The 13,308-nt window shown below is 35.3% G+C and overlaps 1 protein-coding gene across 2 annotated transcripts; it reads left to right on the plus strand.

Moving 5' to 3' along the window:
* Nucleotides 1-8,314: 8,314 nt before the first annotated feature.
* LOC124451614 lies at nucleotides 8,315-9,999 on the plus strand. 2 transcript variants are annotated; one of them, XM_047002230.1, is made up of 2 exons: nucleotides 8,315-9,804; nucleotides 9,847-9,999. In XM_047002230.1, exons 1-2 carry the CDS (start codon nucleotides 8,327-8,329, stop codon nucleotides 9,920-9,922), a joined length of 1,554 nt encoding a protein of 517 aa, XP_046858186.1. In that variant the 5' UTR covers nucleotides 8,315-8,326; the 3' UTR covers nucleotides 9,923-9,999. The 2 variants fall into 2 exon arrangements, with proteins under 2 accessions (XP_046858186.1, XP_046858185.1); XM_047002229.1 differs by having other exon boundaries at nucleotides 8,315-9,999.
* The last annotated feature ends 3,309 nt before the right edge of the window (nucleotides 10,000-13,308 follow it).

A 13,308-nucleotide genomic window follows, 5' to 3' on the forward strand; every position in this document is an offset into this window, starting at 1 on the left:
TTTATGCGTGCTCAGTGTAGCTTAGAACTTTAGAACCAGTTGCATGCCACTTTTGTTTGGATGGTCTAAATAAACACACTCGTTATTCACCCTGGATATTTTCTGTGAAAAGCATCTTGGCAAGCAACGTTTTATGCGTGCTCAGTGTTGCTTGGAACTTTAGAACCAGCTGCATACCACGTTTGTTTGGATGGTCTAAATAAACACATTCATTATTCATTCTGGATATTTTCTGTTGACAAGCATCGTGGCAAGCAACGCCGCCACTTTATGACTAAAATACGTTGTGGTAACACCACCTGCTTTGTCAGTCGAAACCGCGTTTTCTACCCAGAAGAATTTGGCCAAATTTAGGCAGCGTGTCAACATCCTTCAGGCTTGCATTTTACCAATATGCTCCAAATTTGAATTTCATGAACTCATGTTGAATTGAATGTGATATTTTATTCAAATGACGTTTGTATTTAAATCGCTGTTTTAAATTGAGCTTGCCTTTTGCTGAAAGAATCCTTAAAAATTCTGGAAGCTGTTCCAAAGAAAAGCTCCACTATGACTAAAAGTTACACACAATGATAACAGGGATAAATGAATTAGCCAAACCATCTCTGTCAACATTGTGCCCAAACCTGCGCAATGGAACGTTGAAGAAAATGAATACGGATATTGTATTGAAAACAAGCTCTACGGATAGTTCAATTGTGAGTCATTTGGTCAGTTGTTTCAATATTCCACTGAGATATTTGGAAACTCTTTATCGTGTATCGAATAAAGTATGCTTGACATTATGGGAAGTCAGTTGACGTAAGTTTGCACTGCATCTTTTCCGCAATATATTAGTAACGAATGCTCAAAACTTGTTGCGCAAATACTGCGTTAATACTCTGAATACGATAGCTGAAGATGAAAAGTAACCACAAATTGATAAAAACCAACTTGCCTCTTGTTAACAAAAGAAGCAATTACTTTCTTCGACCCTTCGGTTATTTTACAGCGAAACCAAACTTGATTATCCATATTTAGTTCACATAACTAAGTCACAGTGTGCGAAGTGAAAGAGATATACGGCCACTCAATTACATATAGAAGAGAACCACGACGGAGGAAGTAGATTTGGTTTTATAGAGACGTTGTTTCGGTGATTAGTTATGTAAATAAGTAATGTAAATGCGTCAAGTGCTTAACTAAAGTTACAGGTCAATCTCAAGGTGAAGTCAAAAGAATAACATTTATGAACTTGAATTAGCTAACCAGTGGTAGAATTAAGGTGCCATAGACGTAAGTTTGTTAATGTTAAAGTTTACTGTTTTGTTGTAATATGTGATCTTTAGATCAAATAAATAAGGATCATACAATACGCCCAATTCTACGTCATTATTATTGATCACTCGCTGTCTCACAGTGCTCCGAACGTGTATAATTATTTTGCATGTAAAGGATTCTCGGAAGACAAGTTTGTGAAGTTAATAGGAAGTACTATCACACAAGTACATTTCACTTTTGAAAACTGTTTGAGGTAATTGCATTTCTTTCGTCTTTTCAGCGTTTACTGCAGACATTCTAACGTTTCACGAGACAAATCAGTTTTACGAAGCAATGCAAACGAATAACAATAAAGAAATTCGTATGTGGGTGATAAGACTTGAGTATCATAACAGAACTCAAGACGACCGAAAGCCGATATTGAAATACAAAATATTCTTTTTGAGAACAACACTTTAATCATCAGTCAAGTATACTTGATTTTATACACGATGACAAGTTTCCAAGTATCTGAGTGGAATATTTTGGATGAATCGATTAAAAGACTCGCCATTGGACTATCCATAGAGTTTGTTTTCAATACAATATCCCTATTTATTTTTCTACATTGGTTCAACGTTCCCATTGCGCAGATTTTGGCCCCAATGTTGACTCAGGCACGTTCTGGGCAATTCATTTACCTTGCTTTCGTTGTGTGTTACTTCACTCAGGCACTTATTAATGTTTTTCTAGTTCGCCATTTACAGGAAACTTTCGTGGTGTACGTTCTAAGAATCTGTTCACTACCTTTTTAAACACGTCAGTCATTGATTATTGCGGTAAGAATTAATTGTATTTCGTTATGAATTGACAATGCGCTCAAATGATGGTATATCAACAGAACAGAAAATTTACATCTTAAAAGGATTTCCTTTTAGTGAGAGTTCACATCTCAAAGACGTTCATATTTTAAACAATAAAGTTTTCTGATTTTATGATTTTTCTTATTCACGTTCGATCGTTATTGCTATGCTACAGGAAATAATTGGGTTTAGTTTATCGATTTTTTCACTTTTCGTAACCGAAACGCCGAGAGTGTCTTTATCTGCCCAACATGAGCAAGAGGACGCGAGTACTGATGGAAATATACATTGTAGGCCAATGGAAAATGATTCCAGAAGTAGATATATAAACAAAGAATATGACCATTCTGATTTGAACGACGAGAGTGATGTCTTCATGGCTGATGGAAATCAACTTGAAACAAACTGCAGAAACATGCAACATTCGAGAAACTTTAAATTCTCTTTGTGGAAAAGTTTATCAACAAGTATCAATCTCACGTTTGCTACCATCTTGCCAACTCTTTTTGCTTTGACATTGGTGTATGTTGACACGAATACCACCTACAGTTGTTTGGCATGGCGGAATCACAAAAACAAGACATTATCATTATCTGTGAAACGTGTTCACGTCTTTGGTGATTGCGTGGAGTCGTTTGTGTTATATTTATGGTTTCCATTTACAATGATGATGTTATTTGGATGGAAAGAATTTAAAGAAAACTTCACATCTGCGCTTTATGTTTGTGTCATATTCGGAGAGTTGGTCGTTATTTATCACTTGATTTCATTTCAGTTCAACTTTTACGATATACATAGTTACTACAGAATCCCTCCAAGTGCAATATTCTGTGTTTCGATATTTTGCTCGACCTTTGTGATACTTGAGAACATCCGTATTGATAAGCCTTTCATCCCTTATTCAAACTGCCACGTAGCGGCGCTCGTTCTTGTGGAATTTATCTTTAGTGCTTTTTTGGCATATCTCAACGTGTGTCTAATTATCCCTGGGTTTAATAGAGCTCGTCAAAATTTATATAAATTTTTGATCGCAACCTCTTCACCACTAATAGCGCTCATTCCTAGTGTTTTGTGCGGGCATATGGCGTTGAGAAGAAGTTCCGAAGTTGTTCATCCCGGTCGTAGTTTTATCATGGTCTCTATGATCCGAGGTGGCGTTATATTCCTTTATAGAACGATGCAGACAAACTTCAAAAGTATTTGGCTTTTCATTGGCCTGTCATTGTTTTCAGCGGTTATAAATTTTTTGAAAAGGCAACTCAACTAATACTTTTCAAAATGTGGAAACGAATTGTTTCAGCTTTGAACAAGTTACAATGTTTTCAAAGACTAGAAGTTTTACCATGGAACACTGCTCATGCAAGACGGTTTAGAGCTGATCTAGAAATTCAAGATATACTTTTTGAATAAAACACCCTTGTTTTGAGCCAAGCTTACTTCATTTCATATCAGCTTCAAAGTTTTAAAATCGCCATTAAACCATTGTTCTTAGAGTTCCTCAAAAGAATTGCGATTGGGATTTTTATAGATTTAATCTTTAACTTGTCTCTCTAACTTTGTGCAAATGTATTATTACAACGTTCCTATTAGCCGCGTTTGGAAAAAGTACTGGAAACGACATTTGTTTGCCAACATAGTTATCGTGTTGGTACTTATCTTTTATTTTAGCCGAGGTTTTGAATCCGTGTTTCGCTCACATTTTAAAGAAACTGGAGAGAGTTCTGTAAAGTACGTGATTAGGAACTGTTCGTTGTTTTAAATTAGATTATACTTCATCATATACATGCGTCATTTAATGTGTCATGTTTTGGTAATATTATACACCTCTTTTCTGTCGACTTGAATGACTTGAATCTGACATCAACGTGCATTTCATTTATGCAGCTGTTGTGGTGAAATATTTGCTAGTAGCTTTTGCCTTTGCCGTCACACATTTTTAATACAAGAACATTTCATCGTCTGTGTTAATGTTCACATTTCGTGATGCTATTGCTAATTGTTGTTTTAGTCACTGCTGTAGTGTTATGTAAAGGTTATATACATATTTGTATGTATTTATATATCTATATGAGTGACAGCATGGATGAGGACTGGGCTGACTTGTTGGGCTTGCTACGTTTGAACTTTTAGCGTTGTTGGTTGATAATTCTTTTTATATCCATTTAATAGCAGCTTTTCTATATCCGTTTTGTTGTATCCATCATTCGTCTTTTCTTTATTTCCTGTCAAAATCATTTCTTCACGAAATCTCCAATTTTCGTTATCCTGTGCAAACGTAATAAGCCTCATAATAAGATTTTATTCGTAGAGAGGTATGTTGCAGTGTTTTCTTTTGTGGTTCTTGTATATTCCGGAAACTCTCCACGCTTGAATTATGTGCAAAGTTTTGCATTACAAATATTGACTATTCACTATAAGATCACTCACTGTTATCACACATGCACGTCAATAAACACCTCGATAATTATCAGTCCAGTCTTCCAAATCAACAAGCCAACAAGGTTTTTCAATGGATGGTAATCTTCACAGTGCTTCTAATCACCTGAGTGATCTAGAAATTTCCTTACATAGGCATTGAATAATTGAACCCTTGTTTGCTACATTATGAAAGGCCGGAACATGTGAGGGTTATGTCCCTTCTACTTTTTCAAAAATCAATGATTTCATATGAAAAAAACTATTAAAGTAAATAGTTTTAACCCGGGAGTATCGTTACATGTTTGTAAATGTAGATCATCCAGGTTGGTATAGTCCTGAGAAGGACTGTTTTTGTTGTTGTTGGCTGACGTTTCGACAACCTTAGCGGTAGTCATATTCAGAGTCAAATGCATCGACCCATCCATGCATCTTCATTTGACTCTGAAGATGACTACCGTTAAGGTTGTCGAAACGTCAGTCAACAACAACAAAGAAAGTCCTTCTCAGGACTATACCAACCTGGTCGATCTACATTTACAAACATGTAAAAAAACCATTATTACAACCTGAGATATCTAGCCCACCCACTTTTCTAAGCATATTTGCGCCTTTGCCTCCAACAACAAACCTCCCATCCGTTCCTTATTACTCAACTGGTAATTGAAATACTTTAAAAAAGATGCTATATTTATTGTATTTATCATCATCTGCCGAGTTGCCGAGGAAGTGTTGTCGATGCATTTGTCCCTTTTTATTAAACTGTGCATTGAGCAACTAATGGCAGAGGTGAATTAGGATTGAGTGGGAAGTTTAATATTCTCTAATTACAATTCATTAATTTGTCAGTTAGATGAATTATTTACTGAACTTCCTACGTTTATTTGCACTTTCCCACGCTCATCTTGAATTTCACTACATCTTCATGTAATGCTTTATTTCCTTTTCATAATCCCTGTGTATTATTAATAATGTCTTTGATATATTGGAACAACCATGTGTGTGTTGGTGTTGAATCGTTAGCGTTTTTTAAATCTGCAAAGAAACTGTACGTCATCGTATTGCTGATCTACGCTCAGTCGATTCATTCCTCATAATTTCCATGTAGTGGCTGGTTGAACACAGCAAAAATGCTGGAGGAGATAGTCGGTATTTCCTTATCTATTTGTTCACTTTTTGCTGCAGATGTACCAAGAGTGAGATCTAACATCGAGACTTCACCCGAAAATACGAATTTCGAATTCAGAGATGCTCGTGTAACTTATATCAACAAAGAATACGACGACGGTAATTATGAAATATCAAGCGAACATTATTTCTACTATATCTCAAGGCCTTATCTAACAAACTATGATAATTGTCGAAACAGAAGAGAACTTTGGAACTCGTTTTGGAAATGTTTGTGGATGAATTTAAATGTAATTTTGAGTATTATAATTCCAATTGCATTTTGCATAGCGATTGCTTACGTATCAATGAACACCACCTACAGCTGTCTGGAATGGCAGAATCACAACAAGACATTACCGTTATCTGTGAAACGTGCTCATGTCTTTGGTGAATGCGTGCAGACGATAGTGATTTTTATAAGGTTTACATTGACATTGATGATATTATTTGGATGGAAAGAGTTTAAATCAAAGTTTTCGTCAACGCTTTATATTGGTGTCATATTTTGCCAGTTGGTCGTCGTTTGTCACTTGATTTCATTTCAATTCAATCTTTTTCGTCCTAATTATAACTTCTACCAATACCCACATCAGGTCTTATTCTGTGTCTCGTTATTATGCTGCACTTTTGTGATACTTCACAACATTCGAACTAGGTAATCTTTCGTTTCTTATTCCAACTGTCACATTACAGCGCTAATACTTAGCTTTGGTACTTAATTGGCGTATTTATACATGTTTTTAATTATCCTGGGTTCATTAGAGTTCGACAAAATTGATATAAATTCCTAATTTCAACCTCCTCGCCACTAATAGCGCTCATTCCTATAGTGCTGTGTGGGCATAGGGCTGTGAGAAGAAGTTCCAAAGTTGTTCATCCAGGTCGTAGTTTATCGTGGTTTCTATGATCCGAGGTGGCTTTATATTCCTTTATAGAACAATGCAGACAAACTTCAAAAATATTTGGCTTTTCATTGGTCTGTCATTGTTTTCGTCAGTTTTTAATTTCTTGAAAAGAGCAACCCAACAAATTCTCTTCAAATTGTGGAAACGAATAATTTCATTTTTAAACAATTTACGGTGTTTTCAAAGACTCCAAGTTTTACCACGGAACACTGCACATGCAAGGCGGTTAAGAGCTGACTTATAAATTCAAGATATACTTTTTCATTATAACACTCTTGTTTTGAGTCAAGCCTTCTTCATTTCTTATCAGATTCAAAGTTTTGACATCTCCACAGAACCATTACTCTATGAGTTCCTGAAAAGAATTGCGATTGGGATTTTAATAGATTTCATCTTTAACTGTCTAACCAACTTTGTGCAAATGTATTACTACAACATTGCCATTGGCCGCGTTTGGAAAAAGTACTGGAAACAACATTTATTGATCAACATAGTCCTTGTGTTTACAATTATTGCTTATTTTAGCTGAAGCTTGGAATCTGTATTTCGATCGCATTTTAAAAAGTCTGGAGAAAGTTCTGTAAAGTATACGATTAGGAACTGTTCTTTGCTTTAGTCAATGATTATACCACATGCATTCATCAATTAATACGTCATGTTTTGGTAATATTGTACATATCTTACAAACAATGGTGGACTGGCTTTGATCTTCCTCCATGTACTTTTCAGAAGAGATTTGCAAATGTTTCATCATTTTGCAAATTTTGTTGTAATCTGAAGATCTTCATCGGTGGCCGCTGTAGTTAAAATTTGACCATTATTGTCATTTATATCCATATCGTGTCGTATTCTTTGTTAATATGTTATAGAAACTATTTGTTTTCAAGTTATTTGAAAGTAGAACTCATCTTTTTACGTCTTTGAGAGAAAAACCTCGTGTTATCTAAAATTATTACATGAATAAAGAATTAGTTCCGTGTGACAGTGTTGTAAATTGCTTGCTATGGAATAATTGTTGAGTCATGACTTATTAAATTACTTTTGTATTTAATCTAATTTTACGCAATGATATTAAAAATCGATGAGCACGACTGGAATCGTTGTCCTTAAATGCATAAAAGTGAATGAATCTAGAAAGTATCTGTCAGACTATTGTTTGTTTATTATATGTCAAACTTTTAACTCAGATTATGCATTTTGTATTGTTCTGATATTCTTCAATAGTGGCGTTGATAATTTTAGAGTAGCATGTTTAAAATGCATGAATAAATTTTTACTTACTGTCCATCTGAATTTTTTCGTTAATTTAATATATTGTGTTTTATATATTAGGTTTCATTTTCCATGATATCAAGAAGTGCTACAGAACTGAATCTACCCGAAGAAAGAATCCACGAAGGTAAAGAAATTCAATCATAAATATCATGTGGGTTTTTACTGTATGGGTAGTCAAATTATTTGGAAAAACGCCAGCGCCAAAATGTCAACTTTGGAAGTAGAAGAGCCTGAAGAGGGGCTCAATTCCTACTTATCTCCTTTTGTTTGAAGGAGATTTGTGAGAGCTTTGCCGCTTAGCATGAAGTTTGAAACATAACAGATTTGAGCCATGCCGATAACCCTTTCTATTTGCATTAATACATAATTGACTTTATTAACACGATGATAAATGAGTACAAAGGCAGGAAATTTATTATTCGTGCTTTTCATTGTTCACCGGTTAAAATAATTTAAAAAATGCTGGAAGAGGTAATCGGACTTGCCTTGTCGATTTGTTCACTTTTTGCCGCGGACATACCCAAAGTGAGTTCTCGCAACGAAACTTTATCCGATTATACAAATTTCGAGCACAGAGAATCTGAGAATGATGCACAGGCAACTTTTATAAACAAAGAGTTTGACGACGATAATTATAATGATGAATTATCAAGAGAAGATCTTGTCGTCAATTTCTCAAGCCAGAATACAACATGCTATGATGATAATTTGAGAGAAAGTGGAAAAGTTTGGAAGACATTATGGAAATGTTTGTGGACAAATTTAAATATCGTTGTTGCCTCCATCATTCCTGTTTCGTTTTGCATAGTGCTTGTTTACGTGGCAATGAATACCGCCTATAGTTGTCTGGAATGGCAGAATCATAACAACAACAAGACATTACCGTTATCTGTAAAACGTGCTGAAGTCTTTGGTGTCTGCGTGGAGGCGATCGTGTTATATTTATGGTTTCCATTCACAATGATGATATTCTTTGGATGGAGAGAGTTCAAAGCAAAGTTTTTATCAACGGCTTATGTTGGTGTCATATTCGGAGAGTTGGCCGTCATGTATCACTTGATTTCATTTCAGTTCAATGTTTACTATTCACATAGTTTCTACAGATATCCTACAAGTGTCTTATTTTGTGTTTCGTCATTATGCTGCACGTTCGTGATTCTTAGCAACATCCGTATTGGTAAACCATTCATCCCTTATTCCAATTGTCACATTGCAGCGCTTGTTCTTGTGGAATTTATCTTTTGTGCTTTACTGGCATATCTCAACATGTCTCTAATTATCCCTGGGTTTAATAGAGTTCGTCAAAATTTATATAAATTCCTGATTGCAACCTCCTCACCTCTGGTAGCGTTTATTCCTACAGCACTGTGTAGGCATATGGCGTTGAGAAGAAGTTCCGAAGTTGTTCATCCAGGGCGTAGTTTTATCATGGTTTCTATGATCCGAGGTGGCGTTATATTCGTTTATAGAACAATGCAGACAGACTTTAAAAATATTTGGATTTTTATTGGTCTTTCATTGTTTTCATCGGTTTTAAACTTTTTAAAAAAGGCAACAAAACAAATTCGTTTCAAAATGTGGAAACGAATAGTTTCAGCTTTGAACAAATTACAATGTTGTCAAAGACTACAAATTTTACCTAGAGGTACACCCCATTCCAGACGATTAAGAGCTGACCTAGAAATTCAAGATATTCTTTTTGAATACAACACTCTTGTTTTGAGTCAGGCGTACTTCATTTCATATCAGCTTCAAAGTTTTGACATCTCCACAGAACCATTACTCTACGAGTTCCTGAAAAGAATTGCGATTGGGATTTTAATAGATTTCATCTTTAACTGTCTGACCAACTTTGTGCAAATGTATTATTACAACATTCCAATTAGCCGCGTGTGGAAGAAGTACTGGAAACGACATTTGTCTGCCAATCTAATTATCGTGTTTGTAGTTATCGCTTATTTTGGTCGAGGCTTAGAATCCGTGTTTCGCTCACGTTTTGAAGAAACTGGAGAGAGTTCTGTAAAATACGTGATTAGGAACTGTTCGTTGTTTTAGTTTAGATTATAGCACGTCATAATTGCGTCATTTAATACTTCATGTTTTGGTAATATTATACACCTCTTTTTTGTCGACTTGTACGAATTGGATTTGAGGTAAACGAGATTCATGCTACTGTTGCGTTCTTATGATGAAATATTTCCTAGTCTTTGTATTTCCCAATGGTTTTTGCCTTTGCCATCCTACACTTTTTGACACTGGCACATTTCATTGTTGGTGCGACTGTTTCCATTTCTGGAGCTATTGTTAATTTTTGTATTGCTCTATGCTCTGCAGTTTATTACAGGCTGGACAAATTGCATCTCTTTATTCTTTATTAGTGACAGCATGAATGAGGACTTAAATTAAATGTAGATGGTTTGAACCCGGGAGTATCGTTATATGTTTGTAAATGATGATCGTCCAGGTTAATAAAGTCCTGAGAAGGACTGTTTTTGTTGTTGTTGACTGACGTTTCGACATTCTTAGCGGTAGTCATCTTCAGAGTCAAATGAGGAGTAAACGTCAGGTTAGCCGTATTTGTTATCTGGTTCTTACGTCATTGTATTGTGTGTACAGGAAATGTGTATTGTCATTGTGGATTAGTGTGAAGTGAATATTTTATTTTTAGTTGTGATGTGTGATTTAGGTGTGACGTTTTTAGTTGTAATGTGTGGGTGTCAATTGTGTATTGTCATTGTGAATTAGTTTGAAGTTTAATGTTTTTAGTTGATCGTTTGTTTGTATTGTGAATAAGTCGTTTGTAAGGTGCCGGTAATTGCTGTGATCTGTTCAGGGGGGTTTGTTCCAAGTTGGTATACCAACTTTCAAATGTAAGCCGTTGTCTATAGTCAGTACTGTAATGAGGACTGTCCGCCTTGTTGGTTGATATTTTGTTTATTTTATATCGCCTTTGATATGTTTGTTGTTCTAGTTGTCTTTCGTCTTTTCTTAAATTCCAGGCTAAACCGCCAACACCTCGTTCCAAACGTAATTTTTAGAATGTTTTTCCATCCTTCTCGTTAGGCTCCATGCCCACTTTAATGAAAACTAAATAATCTACTTCTATTTGTAATGAATAAATTATAAGACATGAAATGATAACGCCATCTCCAAATAAGTGGGTGACATTTAAAACAGGGATAACATGAGTTATGACATCCTTATGAAAGCAGATCACCGTAACTGCAATAATGAGCGATATTTTGGCCCAATGATTTAGAATCCAGTCTTCTAGATGTGTAACTACCGCGTCAATGTAAGGCAAGGACGCAATCTTGAAAGGTGGCAAAAAGCAAAACGCAAGATAAAAAGTGAGTTAAAACAAAGTTTAAAAAACCCATACTATCAAACATTTTAATAATCAAACCTAGACTATCAACTTTGCAACTCTGTATCAACTCAGGAAAAACAGATATTAGTCGTAAATATCATCAGTTTTTGCCAACTTTCAAGATGGCGGCTTGCCTCACTCGTATTTATACAATATTGGTGGAGTCAGATAACTAGTAGATTGGGTTCTAGGTCATTGCTCAGGCATATGGCGGTGGAAGAAGTTCAGAGGTCGTTCATCCCGGTCGCAGTTTTATCCTGGTGTACATTATCCGAGGTGGCGTTATATTTGTTTACCGAACAATGCAGACAAACTTCAGAAACTTTGGCTTTTTATTGGCCTTTCAAATTTGTTATCAGATTTAATTTTTTTAAAAAGGGCCACAAAAAATTCGTTTCAAATTGTGGAAACGAATAATTTCAGCTTTAAACAATTTACGTTGTATTCAAGGACTACAAGTCTTACCATGTAACACAGCTCATGTAAGACGGTTAAGAGCTGACCTTGAAATTCAAGACATGCTTTTTGAATACAATACTCTTGTTTTAAGTCAAACCTACTTCATCTCTTATCAGCTACAAAGCTTTAACATCGCCACTGAACCATTGTTGTATGAGTTTCTGAAAAGAACTGTGATTGGCGTTTTAATAGAGTTCATCTTTAACAATTTGTACAACTTCGTGCAAATATATTATTACAACATTCCCATTGGCCGCGTGTGGAAAAAATACTGGAAACGACATTTGTAAGCCAATGTAATGGCCTCGTTGGTGATTATTGCTAATTTCAACCGAAGTTTCGAATCTGTGTTTCGATCGCATTTTGAAGTGTCTGGAGCGAGCTCTGCAAAGTTCTTTAGAAGAAGTTGTTCGTTGTCTTAGTTAAGGATTATACTGCAATTAAGTGAATGGATCTTGAAAGGTAACCTCGCCGCCATCTTTTCTTCAAATTTAAAGTAGTTTTTGCAAGATTTTAAAAATTCCGTCATCTTATTTTAACAACGATATACATACATTAGTGTAGCACAAATCGCCATGATAGGTTTTACCACTAGGTTTTTCTGGTTATAAGAACCACGTAACCTGCAAGAACAAATCGCCATGATAGGTTTTACCATTCGGTTTTTCTGGTTATAAGAACCACGTTACCTGCGAGATACTTGCGAGACTGAAGTCTCGTGCATTATAGAGTTATATCAACACGGTTTTTTGAGCATTGACCAATCAGCACCCGTGTTTTCAAAAGGTTATTTTATAATAGATTAATTTATCATTTATCAACCATGCAGGCAGTGTTCACTTCATCGTTTATACATCCAAATTGATTGTTGTCATAGAAAAATGGCGAGAAGCCGTGCGGAAAATAAATTCATTTATCACAATTTCTTTTAATTCATCGTCGCTTGAACAGATTTAAAATGCTTAAGGAGATAATCATTCCGGTTGCCTTGTTGATTTGTTCACTTTTTGCTGAAGATACACCGAGAGTGAATTCAAAGACAGAAAATTTAATCGAAAGTACAAACTTCGAATTCAGAGAAATTGAGAATAATACACCAAACACTTTTATCAGCAAAGAATACGGACGACGATCATCGTAGTGAAGTATTTAGCCAAAATTTTTGAGGACTGTAAAAATAATGGAATAATTTTGAAGACATTGTGTAAATGTTTGTGGACGAGCTTAAATATCATTGTGGCCTCAATCATTCCTATTGTATTTTTTACAACGATTGCTTATGAGGTAAGGAATACCACCTACAGTTGTATGAAATGGAAGAATCACAACAGCAAGACATTACCATTATCTGTGGTACGTAGTCACGTCTTTGGTGATTGTGTACAGACAATTATGACATATTTATGGTTTCCATTCACATACTATTCGGTTGGAAAGATTTTAAAGCAAAATTTTCATCCACCGTCTTTGTATGTGTAATATTCGTCGAGTTGATGTCTGTTTATTATTTCATTTTACTTCAGCTTGATATTTACGATGCGAATAGGGACTACAGTTTGTTGTCAGATGTTTTATTCTGTGCCTCGCTGCTATGCTGTTTATTTGTATTATT

Source organism: Xenia sp. Carnegie-2017, unplaced genomic scaffold (genome assembly GCF_021976095.1).
Source record: "Xenia sp. Carnegie-2017 unplaced genomic scaffold, XeniaSp_v1 HiC_scaffold_24, whole genome shotgun sequence".
In the NCBI taxonomy this organism is placed as follows: Eukaryota; Metazoa; Cnidaria; class Anthozoa; order Malacalcyonacea; family Xeniidae; genus Xenia; species Xenia sp. Carnegie-2017.